General features: G+C 44.1%; 1 protein-coding gene across 4 annotated transcripts in view; it reads right to left on the bottom strand.

Moving 5' to 3' along the window:
• Positions 1-21,407, bottom strand: part of dlg3 (discs large MAGUK scaffold protein 3) — a 97,479-nt gene that overhangs the window by 42,232 nt on the left and 33,840 nt on the right. For all 4 annotated transcript variants that reach the window (XM_062963988.1, XM_062963987.1, XM_062963986.1 and 1 more), the window contains 4 exons: positions 9,465-9,518; positions 5,131-5,181; positions 4,765-4,889; positions 574-743 (listed from right to left, as the gene is read on the bottom strand). In XM_062963988.1, the coding sequence (XP_062820058.1) occupies positions 574-743; positions 4,765-4,889; positions 5,131-5,181; positions 9,465-9,518 (400 nt within the window). The remainder of the gene's footprint in view (positions 1-573; positions 744-4,764; positions 4,890-5,130; positions 5,182-9,464; positions 9,519-21,407) is intronic.

Below are 21,407 nucleotides of genomic sequence, written 5' to 3'. Positions count from 1 at the left end.
TTTATTATTTTTCTCTATTATTATTGGTGTTATTACATTTATTATTTTTCTCTATTATTGTTGCTACTATTACATTTATTTTACTCTATTATTATTATTATTTCCTAAAGAATGACATACGAATCAAATCTGCAAAAGTGAAACCTGCCAATGTGGAGAGCTGTCTGTCTGTTTCCGTGAAGGTTTCATGCACAAGAAACAAAGCATGGAGGGAAACCTACAAACGTCCCCTCTGTCTACACAATGTTAAGACCTAATTCAGCAGGGTGCAGGATGAGGCCCACTCAATGAGAAAATGGACCGAAAGCTACTCCTTGTAATATAGATTTCTAGGTTTCTAGGTCATTGTATTCTGGGCTGGAGAGAGTAGAGCTGAGGAGTCAAGGGGCCTGGATATCCATGGCCTCAAAAGGTGACCTCTTCCCATCCTCTTGCTTTCAGGCTTGAGAGATGTCTTTTGGAGGGCAGGACCCCCACCAAAATGGTGATTCTGCTGATTCTGCAAGTCAGAAGCAATGGGGCAGTTTGGAGAGGAAAAGACCCACCCACCCCTAAGGAACTTGAGAGCATCACCTTTGGGTCCCTTCATGAGGTTGACCTCCATGATGGTCTCCGGCGGGGGCTGCCTTCGCCGCACCAGGAGACGCACCACCGGCCCGGCTTCCTTCAGGGCCTCCACGGCTTTGCTGTGAACCACTTCCGAGACGTCCACTTCGTTGACCCGCAGGACACAGTCATTCACCCTGAGAGGAGGAGGAAGAGGAAGAGGAAGAGGAGGAGGAGGAAGAAAAGAAGGGGCAAGTGGAAGAGGAGGAAGAAGATAAGGAGGAAGTGGAAGAGGAAGAGGAGGAGGAAGAGGAAGCAGAGGAGGAAGAGGAAGGAGGAGGAAGGAGGAGGAATAAAAGGAGGGGCAAGTGGAAGAGGAGGAAGAGCAAGAGGAGAAGAGGAAGAGGAAGAAAAGGAAGAGAAGAAGAGGCAAGTGGAAGAGGAGGAAGAACAGAATGAGGAAGTGGAAGAGGAGGAGGAAGAGGAAGAGGAAGAGGAGGAGGAAGAGGAAGCAGAGGAGGAAGAGGAAGGAGGAGGAAGGAGGAGGAAGAAAAGGAGGGGCAAGTGGAAGAGGAGGAAGAGGAGGAAGAGCAAGAGGAGAAGAGGAAGAGGAAGAAAAGGAAGAGAAGAAGAGGCAAGTGGAAGAGGAGGAAGAACAGAATGAGGAAGTAGAAGAGGAGGAGAAAGAGGAAGAGGGGCAAGTGGAAGAGGAGGAAGAAGAGGAGGAAGAGCAAGACGAGAAGGAGGAGGAAGAGGAAGAAAAGGAATAGAAGAAGAGGCAAGTGGAAGAGGAGGAAGAACAGAATGAGGAAGTGGAAGAGAAGTAGGAAGAGCAAGAGAGAAGGTGGAGGAAGAGGAAGAAAAGGAAGAAAAGGGGCAAGTGGAAGAGGAGGAAGAAGAGAAGGAGGAAGTGGAAGAGGGGGAGGAAGAGGAAGAGCAAGAGGAGAAGGAGGAGGAAGAGGAAGAAAAGGAAGAGAAGAAGAGGCAAGTGGAAGAGGAGGAAGAAGAGAAGGTGGAAGTGGAAGAGGAGGAGGAGGAACAGGAGGAGGAAGAGGAAGCAGAGGAGGAAGAAAAGGAGGAGGGGGAAGAGGAGGAAGAGGAGGAGGGGCAAGTGGAAGAGGAGGAAGAAGAGGAAGAGCAAGAGGAGAAGGAGGAGGAAGAGAGAGAAAAGGTAGAGAAGAAGAGACAAGTGGAAAAGGAGGAAGAAGAGAAGGTGAAAGTGGAAGAGGAGGAGGAAGAAGAAGAGGAGGAGGAGGAAGCGGAGGAGGGGCAAGTGGAAGAGGAGGAAGAAGAGAATGAGGAAGTGGAAGAGGAGGAGGAAGAGGAGAAAGAGCAAGAGGAAAAGGAGGAAGAGGAAGAAAAGGAAGAGAAGAAGAGGCAAGTGGAAGAGGAGGAAGAAGAGGAATTATTCTTTTGCTCCATAGCCTATGACTTTGAATGTTTGCTTCTCACCATGAATTTGGAGCTACATAACATATCTTTTCAATTATTCATCATCCCCATCACCGATTCATTGATATGCCGCCTTTCCTTTAGGACCCAAAGATGTTTACAAAGGTTAAAGCCAAGGTAATGAAAAAGGAGTTGCAGTTATCAAAAGTGACCATGAACACAGAAGGAAACCTTTCATTAAAAAGAACAAAAGATAAAGACCAGTCACTGAGATGGGCAGTAGGCCATCAATCTATATTCTGGTCTGGCAGGCTGGGGGTGGACTAGATGACCTTTGGGGTGCCCTCTCAATTAGGATGCTAAAGAGTTGCGAACAATGCACCAAAGCAACTGAGATGGGTAGTAGCCCACCAATCTTTACTCTGGTCTTGCAGGATAGGGGTGAGCTAGATGACCTTTGGAGTGCCCTTCCAATTAAGATGCTAAAGAGTTGTGAACAATGCACCAAAGCAACTGAGATGGGTAGTAGCCCACCAATCTTTACTCTGGTCTGGCAGGATAGGGGTGGGCTAGATGACCTTTGGAGTGCCCTTCCAATTAGGATGCTAAAGAGTTGTGAACAATGCACCAAAGCAACTGAGATGGGTAGTAGCCCACCAATCTTTACTCTGGTCTTGCAGGATAGGGGTGGGCTAGATGACCTTTGGAGTGCCCTTCCAATTAGGATGCTAAAGAGTTGTGAACAATGCACCAAAGCAACTGAGATGGGTAGTAGCCCACCAATCTTTACTCTGGTCTGGCAGGATAGGGGTGAGCTAGATGACCTTTGGGGTGCCCTCTCAATTAGGAAGCTAAAGAGTTGTGAACAATGCACCAGAGATGGACAGTAGCCCACCAATCTTTACTCTGGTCTTGCAGGATAGGGGTGGGCTAGATGACCTTTGGAGTGCCCTTCCAATTAAGATGCTAAAGAGTTGTGAACAATGCACCAAAGCAACTGAGATGGGTAGTAGCCCACCAATCTTTACTCTGGTCTGGCAGGATAGGGGTGGGCTAGATGACCTTTGGAGTGCCCTTCCAATTAGGATGCTAAAGAGTTGTGAACAATGCACCAAAGCAACTGAGATGGGTAGTAGCCCACCAATCTTTACTCTGGTCTGGCAGGATAGGGGTGAGCTAGATGACCTTTGGGGTGCCCTCTCAATTAGGAAGCTAAAGAGTTGTGAACAATGCACCAGAGATGGACAGTAGCCCACCAATCATTACTCTGGTCTTGCAGGATAGGGGTGGGCTAGATGACCTTTGGAGTGCCCTTCCAATTAAGATGCTAAAGAGTTGTGAACAATGCACCAAAGCAACTGAGATGGGTAGTAGCCCACCAATCTTTACTCTGGTCTGGCAGGATAGGGGTGGGCTAGATGACCTTTGGAGTGCCCTTCCAATTAGGATGCTAAAGAGTTGTGAACAATGCACCAAAGCAACTGAGATGGGTAGTAGCCCACCAATCTTTACTCTGGTCTGGCAGGATAGGGGTGAGCTAGATGACCTTTGGGGTGCCCTCTCAATTAGGAAGCTAAAGAGTTGTGAACAATGCACCAGAGATGGACAGTAGCCCACCAATCTTTACTCTGGTCTTGCAGGATAGGGGTGGGCTAGATGACCTTTGGAGTGCCCTTCCAATTAAGATGCTAAAGAGTTGTGAACAATGCACCAAAGCAACTGAGATGGGTAGTAGCCCACCAATCTTTACTCTGGTCTGGCAGGATAGGGGTGGGCTAGATGACCTTTGGAGTGCCCTTCCAATTAGGATGCTAAAGAGTTGTGAACAATGCACCAAAGCAACTGAGATGGGTAGTAGCCCACCAATCTTTACTCTGGTCTTGCAGGATAGGGGTGGGCTAGATGACCTTTGGAGTGCCCTTCCAATTAGGATGCTAAAGAGTTGTGAACAATGCACCAAAGCAACTGAGATGGGTAGTAGCCCACCAATCTTTACTCTGGTCTGGCAGGATAGGGGTGAGCTAGATGACCTTTGGGGTGCCCTCTCAATTAGGAAGCTAAAGAGTTGTGAACAATGCACCAGAGATGGACAGTAGCCCACCAATCTTTACTCCAACCTGGCAGGATGGGGGTAGGCTAGATGACCTTTGGGGTGCCCTTCCAATTAGGATGCTAAAGAGTTGTGAGCAATGCACCAAACTAGCTGAGATGGGTAGTAGCCCACCAATCTTTACTCTGGTCTTGCAGGATAGGGGAGAGCTAGATGACCTTTGGGGTGCCCTCTCAATTAGGATGCTAAAGAGTTGTGAACAATGCACCAAAGCAACTGAGATGGGTAGTAGCCCACCAATCTTTACTCTGGTCTGGCAGGATAGGGGTGGGCTAGATGACCTTTGGAGTGCCCTTCCAATTAGGATGCTAAAGAGTTGTGAACAATGCACCAAAGCAACTGAGATGGGTAGTAGCCCACCAATCTTTACTCTGGTCTGGCAGGATAGGGGTGAGCTAGATGACCTTTGGGGTGCCCTCTCAATTAGGAAGCTAAAGAGTTGTGAACAATGCACCAGAGATGGACAGTAGCCCACCAATCTTTACTCCAACCTGGCAGGATGGGGGTAGGCTAGATGACCTTTGGGGTGCCCTTCCAATTAGGATGCTAAAGAGTTGTGAGCAATGCACCAAACTAGCTGAGATGGACAATAGCCCACCAATCTTTACTCTGGTCTGGCAGGATGGGGTGGACTAGATGACCTTTGGGGTTCCCTCCCAATTCAGGACACTGTTTTACTCTTCTAGGGAAGCCATGCTAGATGTGAAGGCGCTCACCCCAGCCTCCCATCCATGGCGGCTGCTCCGCCGGGGATGATCTTGGTGATGAAGATGCCGGGGTCGTCTGGGATGTGAGGGTTATCGATGCCCCCCGCGATGCTGAACCCGAGGCCGGAGTTGCCCTGGAGAAAGAAAAGAAAGCAACCCATGTTTACACAGGGCCAGGAAGTCTCCTCCTCACAACACACCGTTATTTATTAAAACAATTAGAAGGTGCAGCAAGGGATTTGCTTGGCCAAAGACAGATCCGGGGAGTAGCCTTCCAAAAACAGCGAAAGAGAGGAGCGCTTCCAAGCTCAGAGCGCCTTCCAGGGATGAGATCCTCCAGCCCTGGCACTGCGTCCCTGGCAAAGTGCCACTCACCCGTTCCAGGATGATCTCTTCGTACTTGAACATGCCGTCGCTGCCATTCACCTAGGAGAGCAAACAGAGAGGTCGGGACAAAGGCGGAAAACCTCGTATTTCCCTTCAGAGAAAGCCAGCCATCCAGGGTCACTGTTCCACATTTCCTCCATGGGTTCAACATGGGTCATGCCCTACAATGCCTTCCCATTCCCAACCTCCAAAACATGTTGTTGTTGTTGTTGTTGATTGAAATTGAATGCACAGATGTCTATAATCCACAGTGAAATGGAAAAAGGAAAAGTTGATGGCCAACCTATGACACGCATGTCAGCACTGACACGCCTAGCCATTTTTGCTGCATGCAGATTGATTTGATGACTATGTCTTTTGAGGCCAAATTTGGTGTGATTTGGTCCAGTGGTTTTGTTGTTTACTCCATAGGAATTATGCACATTACATTTATATATCTATATATATAAAAGGGTAATGAAATTTCGGCCTAGGACAAAACAACAAAACTAAACACCCCACAACCTCGAAAACTGACAGCACAACCCTTCATCCATGCCTCTACGTTCATACAACAAAAAGAAAAGAAAAATAAAGTCCTAATTAGAGGGAGAGGAATAATTCTTTTTATCCAGTTGCTGCCAGTTAGAAGGCTAAGCTCCGCCCACTTCGTCTCCTAGCAACCTACTCAGCCCAGGGGACAGGCAGAGTTAGGCCTCACTTAGGCCTCTTCCACACTGCCTATAAAATACAGATTATCAGATTTGAACTGGGTTATATGGCAGTGTAGACTCAAGGCCCTTCCACACAGCTATATAACCCATTTATAATCTTATATTATCTGCTTTGAACTGGATTATCTTGACTCCACACTGCCATATAATCCACTTCAGTGTGCATTTTATACAGTTGTGAAGAAGGGGCCTCATATAATCCAGTTCTAATCACATAATTCCTCAATACTTTATTTCCCATACCACCATACTTTGCCACAGCAACGCGTGGCCGGGCACAGCTAATATAATTCTATTATTATTGTACTATATTATCATATTATTACTATTATATTATTATTATATTATTCATTATTCATGACGACATTGAAACTAGAATAGAGAGAAATCAGCATGGAAACTGCAAGAGGTACCATAGATTGTTGGACATGGAAATAATGGCAGTAAATAGTTTTTGATTTATTAAGTAAAGGCAAAGGTTTCCCCTGATGTTAAGTCCAGTCATGTCCGACTCTGGGGGTTGGTACTCATCTCCATTTCTAAGCCGAAGAGCCGGCGTTGTCCGTAGACACCTCCAAGGTCATGTGGCCGGCATGACTGCATGGAGTGCCGTTTGATTTATTGAATACAGTTCTATATTACAATTATATATTTTTGTTATTTAAACTATACATATTGCAAAATTATGGGTTTTTTCTCGAAGTGACACACCACCCAAGTCATGCTAGGTTTTTTGGTGAATTTTGACACACCAAGAGCAAAAGCTTGCCCATCATTGGTATATAAAATCCAACAACTAATGTTAATCTATTTGCAGAATTTGTTCCAAAAAAGCAACGTATATTCTAAATTAAGTATCCAAAAATTATGTTATTATGCAACTGGAATTGTACAACTCTTAACATAAATGTTAACATAAACAACAGGTTTATAGGTATACTTCTGTGAAGCGTTGCCATATGGATATGCAACAGGGACAGGGTTGGGTTTATCTCTGACTTCATTTAAATCCAGTTCAGACTTAAGTAGGTACATCACCACAATCCCTTTCTTATACTAGTTGGGTACGAGTTGGTGTTACAGATTGGATATATAAAAGATTATATTACTGTAGAAATATAAAACTTACAAATATAGAACTCATAAATTAGTTACTTTAAACTATATTATATACCATACTTTCCCTTTTTCCGTTTCACTCCAAAACATGTTGGCCAAGCCTTCTGCAGATCCAAATTTTTAACACATGGCACCAGATGCAGAAACACTTTCTAGACATGGACTCCCCAAGGAAAATGCATATGAACTTAAGCGTAACCTGGTTTGTAAATGTTTCATGACAGACAGTCATTTTCAGGGTGGAAAAAACCCATGGGATTGATTGTAAGAATGACACTGTCTCTGGAAAAATCCAGTCCGAATGCCTCTCTAAAACATTGCTGGGTAAAGTGCAGGCAGTTCCCAAGGCTGTTTTTGTGGCCCTTCTGGAGTGTTCATGCTGCCCCCTTCTGGCCGAACTGGGGGACTACACCCACGATTGGCCGTTCACCTGTGAAATAGGTGGGCAACCCTATAGAGAGTTTGAGCCCCAGGGAGAGGCGGGAAATGTTCATCATCATCATCATCATCATCATAGATAGATAGATAGACAGACAGACATGGAGGTGGAGGTAGATAGATAGATAGATAGATAGATTATAGATAGATAGATAGATAGATAGATGGATGGATATGGAGGTGGATATGAAGACTGAGGTAGAGAATAAGATAGAGGTAGAGATGAAGATGGAGTTGATGGAGGTAGAGCAGTGGTTCTCAACCCATGTTTTGGCCTTCAACTTCCAGAAATCTCAACAGCTGGTAAATTGGCTGGGATTTCTGGGAGTTGTAGGCCAAAACACCTGGAGAGCCACATGTTGAGAACCATTGAGGTAGAGAGAGATAGAACCTGCAATAGTAAAGATGTAGATCAGTGGTTCCCAACCTTTGGCCCTCCAGGTATTTTGGACTTCAACTCCCAGAAATCCCAGCCAGCTTACCAGCTGTTAGGAACCCTGGGAGCTGAAATCCAAAACACCAAGGACCAAAGGTTGGGAATTACTGATATAGATGCAGGTGGTGATTGAAGAGATTGTGGAGACGGAGGTAAAGATGGAGGTAGAGACAGAGGTGGAGATGAAGAATGAAGCAGAAACAGAGAGATGGAGATGAAGGCTGAGGTGGAGGTAGAGATGGAAAAAGAAATAGAATGGTAGAGCTAGAGATACAGATGGAGGTAGAGACAGACGAAATTGTGGAGATGGAGGTAGAGACAGAGATAGAAATAGAGATGAAGGTTAAATAATAGAGGTAGAGATGGAGATGAGGCTGAAGGCTGAGATGTAGAGAGTGAGAGAGAAACAAATATGGTAGAGATGCAGATGAAGACAAAGACACAAGAGATTGAAAAGATGGAGGTAAAGATGGAGATAGAGATGGAGATGGAGATGAAGACTGAAGTAGAAACTGAGAGATGGATGTAGAGATGAAGGCTGTGTGGAGGTAGGGATAGAAAACAAAATTGAGATAAAAGAGATGAAGATGCAGATGGAGGTAGAGACAGAAGAGATTGTGGAGATGGAGGTAAAGATGAAGATAGAGATGGAGATGAAGACTGAGGGATAGAGGTAAAGATGGAGGTGGAGCTGAAGGCTGAGATGGAGGTAGAGAGATAGAAATAGAGATGATGGAACTGGAGATGCAGATGGAGGTAAAGACAGAAAATATTGTGGAGATGGAGGTAAAGATGGAGATAGAGATGGAACTGGAGATGAAGATTGAAGTAGAAACTGAGAGATGGAGGTAGAGATGAAGGCTGTGTGGAGGTAGAAAATGAAATTGAGATAGAAGAGATGGAGGTAGAGACAGAAGATATTGTGGAGACGGAGGTAAAGATGGAGATAAAGACAGAGGTGGAGATGAAGATTGAAGTGGAAATAGAGAGATGGAGATGAAGGCTGAGATGGAGGTAGAGAGAGATGGAAACAGAGATGGTAGAGATGCAGATGGAGATAGAGACAGAAGAGATTGTGAAGGTGGAGGTAAAGATGAAGATGGAGGTGGAGATGAGAAAGGGATAGAGGTAGAGATGGAGGTGGAGCTGAAGGCTGAGATGGAGGTAGAGAGATAGAAATAGAGATGATGGAACTGGAGATGCAGATGGAGGTAAAGACAGAAAAGATTGTGGAGATGGAGGTAAAGATGGAGATAGAGATGGAACTGGAGATGAAGACTGAAGTAGAAACTGAGAGATGGATGTAGAGATGAAGGCTGTGTGGAGGTAGGGATAGAAAACGAAATTGAGATAGAAGAGATGGAGGTAGAGACAGAAGAGACTGTGGAGACAGAGGTAAAGATGAAGATAGAGATGGAGGTGGAGATGAAGACTGAGAAAAGGATAGAAGTAGAGATGAAGGTGGAGCTGAAGGCTGAGATGGAGGTAGAGAGATAGAAATAGAGATGATGGAACTGGAGATGCAGATAGAGGTAAAGACAGAAAAGATTGTGGAGATAGGAGGGGGAGGAAGAACAAGAGGAGGCGAAGAGGAGGTGAAGAAGAAGAGGACTTACGGAGAGGGCGGGCTCCAAAGTGTCCGTGTTGACAATGATGGGCGAGGGACTGGCCTGAAAAGAGACAAGAGACAAAAACCACAAGATCATCCATTCGGCCTCTCATTCTATGCATCTCTCTGGAAAGCCACCACCTTCTACTCTTGGACTGAGAGAAAGCTGCTTCCAACGAAGCCAAGGGGACTCATGGCAACATGGAGGAGGGCTTGCCGATGCCAACCTTGGGATCCACGGGGTGCCTTGTTGCTGTGGAGGAGCGTGGGGAGGCAGAGACGCAAGGTGCTTGCGCTGGAAGGAAATGCCCCTGTGTTTGCCCAGAGAGGGGGAAGGAATGCGGCCATTGTCCTGACTCCATCTGCCTGAAATGCCCTGTCCGTTCTCTTCTCGTCTTCAGCCAGCCAGCCGCCTTTTCTTGTTGCTCATTCAATCTCCCTGGGATGCTTCGGGCGGCACTTAAGACCCTGATTTCTCAACCGGGAGGTTGTCTCCAAGAAAACGGTGGAGCCCTGAGGTTTTTTTTTTGTTTTTTTTTTAGGGGGGGGATGTAAAGGATTTGGAGCCAAAGAAAAGCTCCAGATATAAACACAACACAGGGAAGGAGGCACCTGCAAAACAGAGGATTTGGGGCCATAAATGCTGGCGATTTGGCCTCCTGCAATTGCAAAGTTAGCCTTATTTCCCTCTCCAAGCTAGGACCTTATGACATGGGGTTTTTTTCCCTTCCTTCCATAATGATTGCATTTCTCTCATGCCAAAACTGGGATTCGATAGACCACAAGATCCCCACCTCCACTTTTTTTTAAAAGACAGCCGCAAACCATAATGCAACCAATGCGAAGATGATGGTAACATGATAAAACACCACTTTGACTAACCCATGGTATTCATGAATAGGGTAATTTTAAGGCATGCATAAAAAGTAAAGGTTTCCCTGACGTTAAGTCCAGTCGTGACCGACTCTGGGGGTTGGTGCTCATCTCCATACTGGATCCCAGTATTTAGAAGTATCCTGACTTCCTGAAAATTATACACTATGTAACACAATTTTTGTTCCTGGGTTATCAATGTCATTTCCTAATTGGTTCTGTTATAAAAACATGGGGAAAGTTTAGTAAAGGTAAAGCTTTTCCCTGATGTTAAGTCAAGTCGTGACTGACTCTGGGGGTTGGTGCTCATCTCCATTTCTAAGCCAAAGAGCCGGCGTTGTCCATAGACATCTCCAAGTCATGTGACTGGCATGACTGTATAGAGTGCCGTTACCTTCCTGCCGGAGCAGTACCTATTGATCTACTCACATTTGCATGTTTTCAAATTGCTAGGTTGGCAGGAGCTGGGGCTAACAGCGGGTGCTCATTCCGCTCCCGGGATTTGAACCTGGGACCTTTTGGTTCGCAAGTTCAGCAGCTCAGCTTTAACACACTGTGCCACCAGGGGCCCCCAAGGCATGAATATACAGTTTTGAATGTTTTCATCTATGGCACACTGTGGGATGGAGAGAGGGATGTGAGAGCTGGGGGATTCTGGGAACCAAAGGGATTTGTAGTCCACAAGGAAACCCCGCCCCATGCATGGATTCATGCAACCGCCGGCTACCAAAGGCACTATTTGGCAAACCAAGCGCCTTCCCCTCCGGCTGAGGGACTTCCGGAAGCCATCTGCCTGGTCCCACTTGGCCATCAAAAACCCAAGCATATGGTCCTCCTTCTGGTCCAGCCTTAAGTCTGCTCTGAAAATTGTAGTGCCGTCCCACCGTTTCCTTTGCAACTCAGTGTGAGAAAAAAAGGGCCAAGTTGGCACCATCATTGCCACAGAGGGCAAGGCCCCTTTGGAGCAAGTGCCGACAGGGTCAGGTTGGTCAGGGGGATTGGAGATTGGAGCCCACCCTGAGTGTTAGCTTTCAAAAATAACGTGTTATTTATTTAAGGTCTGAACAAATCAGTAGGTTAAATGTTTTTGAATACAGTAGAGTCTCACTTATCCAAGCTAAACGGGCTGGCAGAAGCTTGGATAAGTGAATATCTTGGATAATAAGGTGAGATTAAGGAAAAGCCTATTAAACATCAAATTAGGTTATGATTTGACAAATTAAGCACCAAAACATCATGTTATACAACAAATTTGACAGAAAAAGTAGTTCAATACATAGTAATGTTATGTTGTAATTACTGTATTTACGAATTTAGCACCAAAATATCATGATATATTGAAAACATTGACTACAAAAATGACTTGGATAATCCAGAGGCTTGGATAAGCGAGTCTTTAAAATAAGACTGTCCAACTCTGATCAAATCATTATTGTCATCTTCTTCAATGTAAATGTGCTTATGTACCCTTTTAATAATAATAGAGTAAAATAAAACATGTAATAATAATAATAATAAATACAGAAAAATAATACATGTAATAATAAATAGAGTAAAAAAATAAATGCAATAATAATAAGATCAGAGTGAAATAATAAATGTATTATTATTAATAATAAAATAGAGTAAAATAAATGTAATAGTAGCAACAATAACAAGAGAAAAATAATAAATGTAATAATACCAATAATAATAGAGAAACATAATAAATGTACCATATATTCTCGAGTATAAGCTGACTCAAATATAAGCCAACCAGGACCCTCACCCGAGTATAAGCCGAGGGGGGCTTTTTCAGTCTTAAAAAAGGGGCTGAAAAACTAGGCTTATACTCGAGTATATACAGTAGATTGTGCGGTCAATGGCTTCAGTCAGAAAAATCAGCCATAGCAGAACACTTGATGAACCAACCTGGACACAGAATATTATTTGGGGACACAGAAATTCCAGACCATTCAGTCAACCACTATGTCAGACTACACCAGTGGTTCTCAACCTGGAGTCCCCAGATGTTTTGGCCTACAACTCCCAGAAATCCCAGCCAGTTTACCAGCTGTTAGGATTTCTGGGAGTTGAAGGCCAAAACATCTGGGGACCCCAGGTTGAGACCACTGGACTACACAGAGAAGCCACTGAAACCCATAAGCATATTGACAATTTCAACAGAAAGGAAACCATGAAAATTAACAAAATTTGGCTAACAGTCCAGTATTGAAAAATACTAGAATCAAGACAGTAACTAATGCACCACCCAGACACAGGAGGTAGCAAGCTCCATGACACAGAATCCTGGGTGTTGTCATTCTAAAAGGTCTTAAGTTTTAGAGGTCCTCGTCAAAACAACAAATCCCAGCATAACAATAATAGGTCCAAATCTGTATACACTTCTGTGCTTGCCTTCAACTGTATTACCTCATTTTAAACTACTGTATATACTCGAGTATACGCCGACCCAAATATAAGCCGAAGCACCTAATTTTACCAGAAAAAAACTGGGAAAACATTGACTCCAGTATAAGCCGAGGGTGGTAAATTTCAGAAATAAAAATAGATACCAATAAAATTACATTAATTGAGGCATCAGTAGGTTAAATGTTTTTGAATAGTTACATAAAGCTCAAATTTAAGATAAGACTGTCCAACTCTAATCAAATCATTATTCTCATCTTCTTCAATGTAAATGTGCTTATGTATCCTTTTAATAATAATAGAGTAAAATAATACATGTAATAATAATAATAATAATAATAATAATAATAATAATAATAATAATAATACAGGAAAATAATACATGTAATAATAAATAGAGTAAAATAATAAATGCAATAATAATAATAAGATCAGAGTGAAATAATAAATGTATTAATTGTAATAATAAAAATAGAGTAAATAAATCTAATACAGTAGAGTCTCACTTATCCAAGTTTCTGGATTATCCAAGCCATTTTTGTAGTCAATGTTTTCAATATATCGTGATATTTTGGTGCTAAATTTGTAAATACAGTACAGTAGAATCTTACTCATCCAAGCCTCGCTTATCCAAGCCTCTGGATTATCCAAGCCATTTTTGTAGTCAATGTTTTCAATATATCGTGATATTTTGGTGCTAAATTCATAAATACAGTAATTACAACATAACATTACTGTGTATTGAACTACTTTTTCTGTCAAATTTGTTGTATAACATGATGCTTTGGTGCTTAATTTGTCAAATCATAACCTAATTTGATGTTTAATAGGCTTTTCCTTAATCCCTCCTTATTATCCAAGATATTCGCTTATCCAAGCTTTTGCCGACCTGTTTAGCTTGTATAAATGAGACTCTACTGAAGTAGCAACAATAATAGAGAAAAATAATAAATGTAATAATACCAATAATAATAGAGAAAAATAATAAATGTACCATATATTATCGAGTATAAGCTGACCCAAATATAAGCCAACCAGGACCCTCACCTGAGTATAAACCAAGGTGTTTTTTTTCCAGTCTTAAAAAAAGGGCTGAAAAACTAGGCTTATACTCGAGTATATACAGTGTATGGATTAACTTATTTAGTACAGTAGAGTCTCGCTTATCCAACGTAAACGGGCCAGCAGAACGTTGGATAAGTGAATATGTTGGATAATAAGGAGAAATTAAGGAAAAGCCTATTAAACATCAGATTAGGTTATGATTTTACAAATTAAGCACCAAAACGTCATGCTATACAACAAATTTGACAGAAAAAGTAGTTCAATACACAGTAATGCTATGTAGTAATTACTGTATTTACGAATTTAGCACCACAATATCACGATGTATTGAAAACATTGAATACAAAAATGCGTTGGATAATCCAGAACGTTGGATAAGCGAGTGTTGGATAAGCGAGACTCTACTGTATCTATTTGCTCTTACTGTCTGAAATATTGTGGGTTAGTTTTGTTGTACATTGCTCCGAGATCCTTGGACACAACAAGTCAGGATATACACAGTTTTGTGGACAGAGATATAAACCCTGCAGACTTGGGGACAGATGGAAAGGCTGGGGAACGGATCCTTTAATAACTGGCGGGAAAAAATGACCAGGAGCAAAAGGGGATCCCAGGCAACTGAGGCCACACTGCGGCCCACTTCTCCAGAAATGACTCAAAATAGCTGCCAGAAGGGTTGGCGAAGGTGAAACTGGGCATCGGGAATTTCCTTCTTCCTCGAGTCACAATGGTTGTTTCAACACAAGGCCCGCCACACATGATACAGGGCATCCAGGTTAGGGAGGTGGGGGTGGGCACGCACCCATCCAAAAGCACATCATGCTACAACTCTGGCTCTGTTTTCTGACCCTAGAATGGTAGAACCCTAGAGTGCATCCAGTCCAACCCCCTCCTTACTGTCAGGAAGAAAAAGCACAACTGAAGCCCTCCCGACTGATAGCCATCCAGCCTCTGCTCCCTAATGTTTAGGTGGAAACTCTTTGTCTGCAGCTCAAATCCACTGCTGAATTCTGTCCTAGTCTTAGCTCGACATTAAGTCCAAGCTAGGTAGACATCAGAATATCCCCTATACAATAAATAATAATAATAATAATAAACTTTATTTATACCCCGCCACCATCTCCCCAACGGGGATTCGGGGCGGCTTACATGGGGCCATGCCCAGAACAATACAATATAACAGAATATAAAAAAAGAACAACAAATCATAACACATTGGACAATACAATAAATGATAATATACATTACAACGCAAAATCAGAAGAACAATAAAAACAAGGGCGGGCCACATGAACACTAAGTTAAAACTCGGGGTGAGAAAAGAAATAAGAATAAAAACCACAAAGAACAGGGTCATAAAATAGTGGTGAGGTAGATGCAGAAGTGGAGGACTCAGAACATTTTTTATTAAAATGCCCCTACTACACCAGGATTCGATCTCTCTACTTAGACTCTCTGCTGAAGAAACATACTTAGAGAATAAGGAGAAATTGCATATCCTTCTACAGGGTTCAGATAAAAACTCTATTTTAAAACTGGCCCTTTTTATGCAAAAAGCACTGGCCATTCGTGAGAAGATGGAAGCTGAGAGCTGATACATTATTGCCATTAACAAAATCCAAACTTAGAATTTACTACGCTATTTCCCCGAAAATAAGACAGTGTCTTATATTAATTTTTGCTCCCAAAGATGCGCTAGGTCTTATTTTCAGGGGATGTCTTATTTTTCCACAAAGAAGAATTCACATTTATGGTTGAATTTTTTAAAAATGAAAATGTATTATCTACTATACAGTAGTTGTCATCACAAACCAGCATAACCAAACTGTGAATCCTTTCAAGAATTTCTATACTATATTTTATTGCTATACTGTTTTTAAAGTACTGTTTTAAATTTCTCTTAGTATGTAAATTTATATTGTTGTTGGGCTTGTCCCTGTGCAAGCTGCCCTGAGTCCCTTCTGGGAGATGGAGGTGGGATACAAGAATAAAGTTATTATTATATTATTATTATTTCTTGTTACTACCTTTATTTCCATGTACAACAATCTATGGTATGTACATTTACCGATCCTGCATGCTTCCAAACAAAAACTTTACTAGGTCTTACTTTCGGAGGAGGCCTTATATTTAGCAATTCAGCAAAACCTCTACTAGGTCTTATTTTCTGGGGATGTCTTATTTTCAGGGAAACAGGGTATGGACAAGACACTTGTTCTACTTACCCCGTCCTTGTTCAAACCTTTCCTTAGGAAATTACTAATTTTAACCTTTTTACTCTGTATTTGTCTAGGAGTGGGTTATTAGGCCCCAGGTCGGGATGTTTTGTATCCTTACATGGTTTTATTGTATGTATGCATAAGTGTGTACGTATTGTATGTTTTACATGTTTTGATATGGTCTAAAGTGACTAATCAATAAAGAATTGTTGTTATTGTTGTTGTCCTAGTCTTGAGAGCACCAGAGAACTGTGATGACCTTTCACATATTGAAACCTGTCTTTACGGTGGAAGCTTCTTCCTTGGAGGCTGTTAAACAGAGGCTGGATGGCCATCTGTTGGGGGGGGGGGGGGGTTGATGGTGCTTTTCCTGCATGAAGGCAAAGGGGGGTTGGACTAGAGAGCCCAAGTGGTCTCTTCCAACTATATTATTATTATTATTATTATTATTATTATTATTATTATTATTATTATTATATGACACAGCAAACAAGATATGCTGGATTTCGTATCACAATATCACAAGTCGAACACTTCCCAAGCGTTTAGAACTGTGTGATATTTTTTCGAATGATGCGTGCAGATCCCAGTAGGGTGGCCTTTTGCAGTTGGCAGATTTTAATTTTGTCAATGTCTATTGTTTCCAAATGCCGGCTGAGATCTTTTGGCACGGCACCCAGTGTACCCATCACCACCGGGACCACCTGCACTGGATGATGATGATGATGATGATGATGATGATGATGATGATTATTGTGCTTGGATGACCATCTGTCGGGGGTGCTTTGTGTTTTTCCTCCATGAAGGCAGAAGGGGGTTGGACTAGGTAGCCCATGTGATCAACAATATGGGGGTACTCCTGACAAGAAACAATGAGGGCCAGTGAACACCTCCCAACAAAGAATTCCCCCAGGCAGGAAGCAGCCAGGCTTTGAAGCTACAAGGTTATTTAGTGCTAATCAAGCTGGCCAATTGCAACATTCACACTTGCTTTAGGCAGACAAGCGGTCTTTCTCCCACCATTATTATTATTATTATCATCATCATCATCATCATCATTATTTTACGACACAGCAAACAAGATAGATATGCTGGATTTCGTTTCACAAAATCACAAGTCGAACACTTCCCAAGTGTCTAGGACTGTATGATGTATTTTCTGATGATGCGTGCAGATCCCAGCAGGGTGAGAGCGCGGATGAGCTCCCTCTCTCAGCTCCAGCTCCATGTGGGGACATGAGACAAGCCTCCCACAAGGATGGTAAAAACATCAAAACATCCGGGCGTCCCCTGGGCAACGTCCTCACAGACGGCCAATTCTCTCATACCAGAAGCGACTTGCAGTTTCTCAAGTCGCTCCTGACACGAAAAAAAAATTATTATTATCATCATCATCATCATCATCATCATCATCATCATCATCATCATCATCATTATTGAAGCTGGATGGCCATATGTCAGGAGTGCTTTAATTGTGCTTTTCCTGCATGGAGGCAGAAAGGGGTTAGGCTGGATGTCCTTGGGGGTTTCTCCCAACTCTGATCCTCCTGCCGCCTTCTCTCAGCCTCTCAGCTCCTCTCCAAGCCGCTCTTTATGGGACCCCCGCACCCCACTTACATCAGGCAGATCCCTGCTCCCCAACCACCCACCCGTCGCCTCCCCACAGCCCCCTCCTTTGCCGCCTCCATCTTTTCCAGCGCCAGGATAAGGACTGGGTGCTGCTCCCGAAGAGGAAGGCAAGTAGCCATAGCAACCTCACCCTGCCAACCTCCCCACCTCCTCCTCTTCTCCCCCCCCCCCCCCAAACAACCATCACTGCGCTCAGTCTTTTCCATCCCCTTCAGCGGCAACAACAACGGCAGCCCCACATTGGACCAGGATTCACCCACTGCCCTCTCACTTGGGGTTCACCATCCTTGGCCACAGAGACCTCAGTCGCCAATAACCACCTCCCCCCACCCATAAAAAGCCCCACAATCAATGCTAGCTTTCACATATCACATTCTTTCTCTGCCGCCCACTCCCTTTGCCTCAGGCAACCTGGGGAGACCAGAAGGCCTGGGAGACTCCGCACCAGCAGACAGGCCCCGCCGTCCCTACAAAACACATGGGATCTGCTTTCTTCCCGGGAAAACCTCACAGCCAAGGCTCAGCTCCCCATATCTCTCCATTTTGCCCTCCTTCCCATGCGCACACAACGGTGAAAACCAGCCCTGTTTGAGGCAGATTCCACCTTTCCACCTTCACCTTTGGGCAAGAAGAATCAAGCCTTGACACCAGCCTTTTCCTCCACCCCACACTCAACTGCAAGGATATAGATGAGGCAGAGGGATGGGCACAATATGGCCTCCATAGGGCTGTTTTGCTGGCCCATCCATTCAAATCGTAAATGGAATAAGAAACGACTGGAATATATATTCTTCCCAGACTATCTTTCCTCTGGTCAAAATATGAAGAACGTGAGCGGTCTCCTTTTGAGGTCATCAGGAGTGTGGATCTACATTCAGCTATACAGAATAACCCTCCTTTTTTTTTCAAAAGCAGAAGGGGATTTCTGGTTTGCTGTCATGGAGCTCCACATTTTGGCATTTTTGCCCACCTTTGTGGCCAATGAAAACAACAGAAAAGTAGCCTACAAACCACTCATCACTGGTCATTCCTATATAGTCAGAAGGCTGGAGCCATTCTAGGTTTTAGGTGGTGCAAGAGGAGCTGTCCAGGGTGCTGAACCCAGAGACAAAATACGGGTCAGTACCTTGGACAACCCCTTTACGGTCCTGGATTCCCTCGGACTCAAGAGGAGCTGTCCAGGGTGCTGAACCCATGGAAGACCCACAGATCAGTACCTTGGACAACTCCTTTACAGTCGTGGATTCCTTGGACATAAAAGGAGCTGTCCGGGGTGCTGAAACCATGGAAGATCTGCGTATCAGTACCTTGGACAACTCCTTTGCAGTCCTGGAATCCCTCGGACTCAAGAGGAGTTCCCTAGGGTGCTGAACCCATGGGAGGCCTACAGATTAGTACCTTGGACAACTCCTTTGCAGTCCTGGAATCCCTCGGACTCAAGAGGAGTTGTTCAGGGTGCTGAACCCATGGAAGACCCACAAATCAGTACCTTGGACAAATCCTTTACAGTCGTGGAATCCTTGGACACAAGAGGAGTTGTCCAGGGTGCTGAACCCATGGAAGACCCACAGATCAGTACCTCGGACAACTCCTTTACAGTCCTGGAATCCTTGGACACACGTGGAGCTGTCCAGGTGCTGAACCCACGGAAGACCTGTAGATCAGTACCTTGGACAACTTATTTACGGTCCTGGATTCCTTGGACATAAGAGGCGCTGTCCAGGGTGTTGAACACATGGAAGACCTACAGATCAGTACCTTGGACAACTCCTTTGCAGTCCTGGAATCTTTGGACACAAGAGGAGCTGTCCAGGGTGCTGAACCCATGGAAAACCTACAGAACAGTACCTTGGACAACCCCATTGCAATCTTGGATTCATTGCCCCATTTATATGGGAACAACTGTCCCAAATGCTGCCTTCTGAGACTATTCATACAAAATCCAGAATGGAGGCTTGCTAGTTACGCATTTATTAAAGTATCTCCATGTTTTCCTCTTTACAAGGGTCTCTGGTATGGCAGGTAAAACACTCATTTCAGAACAACAGGATAGAAAGCTTATTCAACCACTTGACACTGAGAAGACGTCAACAGAAAACCCATCAAAAGCATTTTAAAGAATGCCAGTCACAGGCAAATGAGAGTAGGCCCCACAGGGTTGAACGCAAAGCCACGCTGGTGCCAGAAAGAGGCCACGATGGTCACCAACTGGGCCTCAAATGAGAGGATATTAAAGAACCAGGTGCCTCAACAGAGAAGGCTGTGCCTTCACATTCCTCTCAGTGGAGCAGACAAAAGGAAACTCAATTCTTGGGCGAGTATAACTAGAGCCCCACTTAGACACCATGGTAAGGGCCAAGTGACCAAAAGGAAAGCACACAGTTCTGGATTTGGAAGAGGTCTTTGGCTCCCCAGTGTTGAGGGTCTTTGTCTCTTGCATTGGCAAAACCTAGAGTGGCCAATGGTTGGGGAAGAGCGGAGCCATGATCCAAAAACATCCTGCTCACAAAAGCATTTCAGGAGAGACTGCCATTGCGATGCTTTGGAAACAGTTTTGCCACCACCGACCCGTGCTCCTCTGACACCATTTCACAGATTTTGTTGAGAAAACCATGGGCAAACTGGGAAGACAGGTCAGCCTTCTCTGGAGCAACTCAAACCTTCAATGGACACATTGAGCAAGCTACAGGTAGCATTTGCTGCCTCAAAAGTCATTTTTGGAGAACATAACCCAGCCACACACCCAGGCCTTTCCTTAAGGTCTGGCAAAGATGGAGGAAAGATGGGATTTCTGGGTTGCTGTGAGTTTTCTGGGCTGCATGGCTATATTCCAGAAGCATTCTTTCCTGACGTTTCGCCTGCATTTGTGGCAGGCATCCTCAGAGGTAGTGAGGTAAGTTGGAAACTAGGCAAGTGGGGTTTATATATCTGTGGAATGTTTAGGGTGGGAGAAAGAACTCTTGCCTGTTTGCAGCAGGAGTGGATGCTTCAATTGTCCACCTTGATTAGCATTGAATAGCATTTCAGCTTCAAAGTCTGGCTGCTTACTTACCAAGGTGGCCAATTGAAACATTCATACCTGCCTCAAACAAACAAGAGTTCTTTCTCCCATCCTGGACATCATTTCACAGATATATGCAAACCCCACTTGCCTATTTTCCAACATACCTCATTACCTCTGAGAATGCCTGCCATAGATGCAGGTGAAATGTCAGGAAATAATGTTTCTGGAACATGGCCATACAGCCCGGAAAGCTCACAGCAACCCAGTGATTCGGGCCATGAAAGCCTTTGACAACACAAGGTGGAATTTCCTTCTCTCCTTCCCTTGCCCTCTTCCATCTTCCCCAGGCCTTCAAGGCTTTGGAGATGCCATTCGTTATGCTTCAATAAAAGGTGCTCATCTCCATTTCTAAGCCAAAAAAACGGTGTTATCCATAGACACCTCCAAGGTCATGTGACCGGCATGACTGCATGGAGCACTGTTACCTTCCTGCCAGAGCGGTGCCTATTGATCTACTCACATTTGCATGTTTTTGAACTGCTAGGTGGGCAGGAGCTGGGGCTAACAGCGGGCGCCCATTCCGCTCCCGGGATTTGAACCTGGGACCTTTCGGTCTGCAAGTTCAGCAGCTCAGTGCTTTAACACACTTCGCCACCAGCTGCTTCAATGGCAGCCTCATATTCAGATGTGGGATTTTTTTTTCGTGTCAGGAACAACCGGAGTTGCTTCTGGAGTGAGAGAATTGGCTGTC

Source organism: Anolis carolinensis, unplaced genomic scaffold (assembly GCF_035594765.1).
Source record: "Anolis carolinensis isolate JA03-04 unplaced genomic scaffold, rAnoCar3.1.pri scaffold_12, whole genome shotgun sequence".
Taxonomy (NCBI): domain Eukaryota; kingdom Metazoa; phylum Chordata; class Lepidosauria; order Squamata; family Dactyloidae; genus Anolis; species Anolis carolinensis.
The sequence above is the reverse complement of the archived record's forward strand: the minus strand, read 5'-3'. Positions and strand labels throughout refer to the sequence as shown.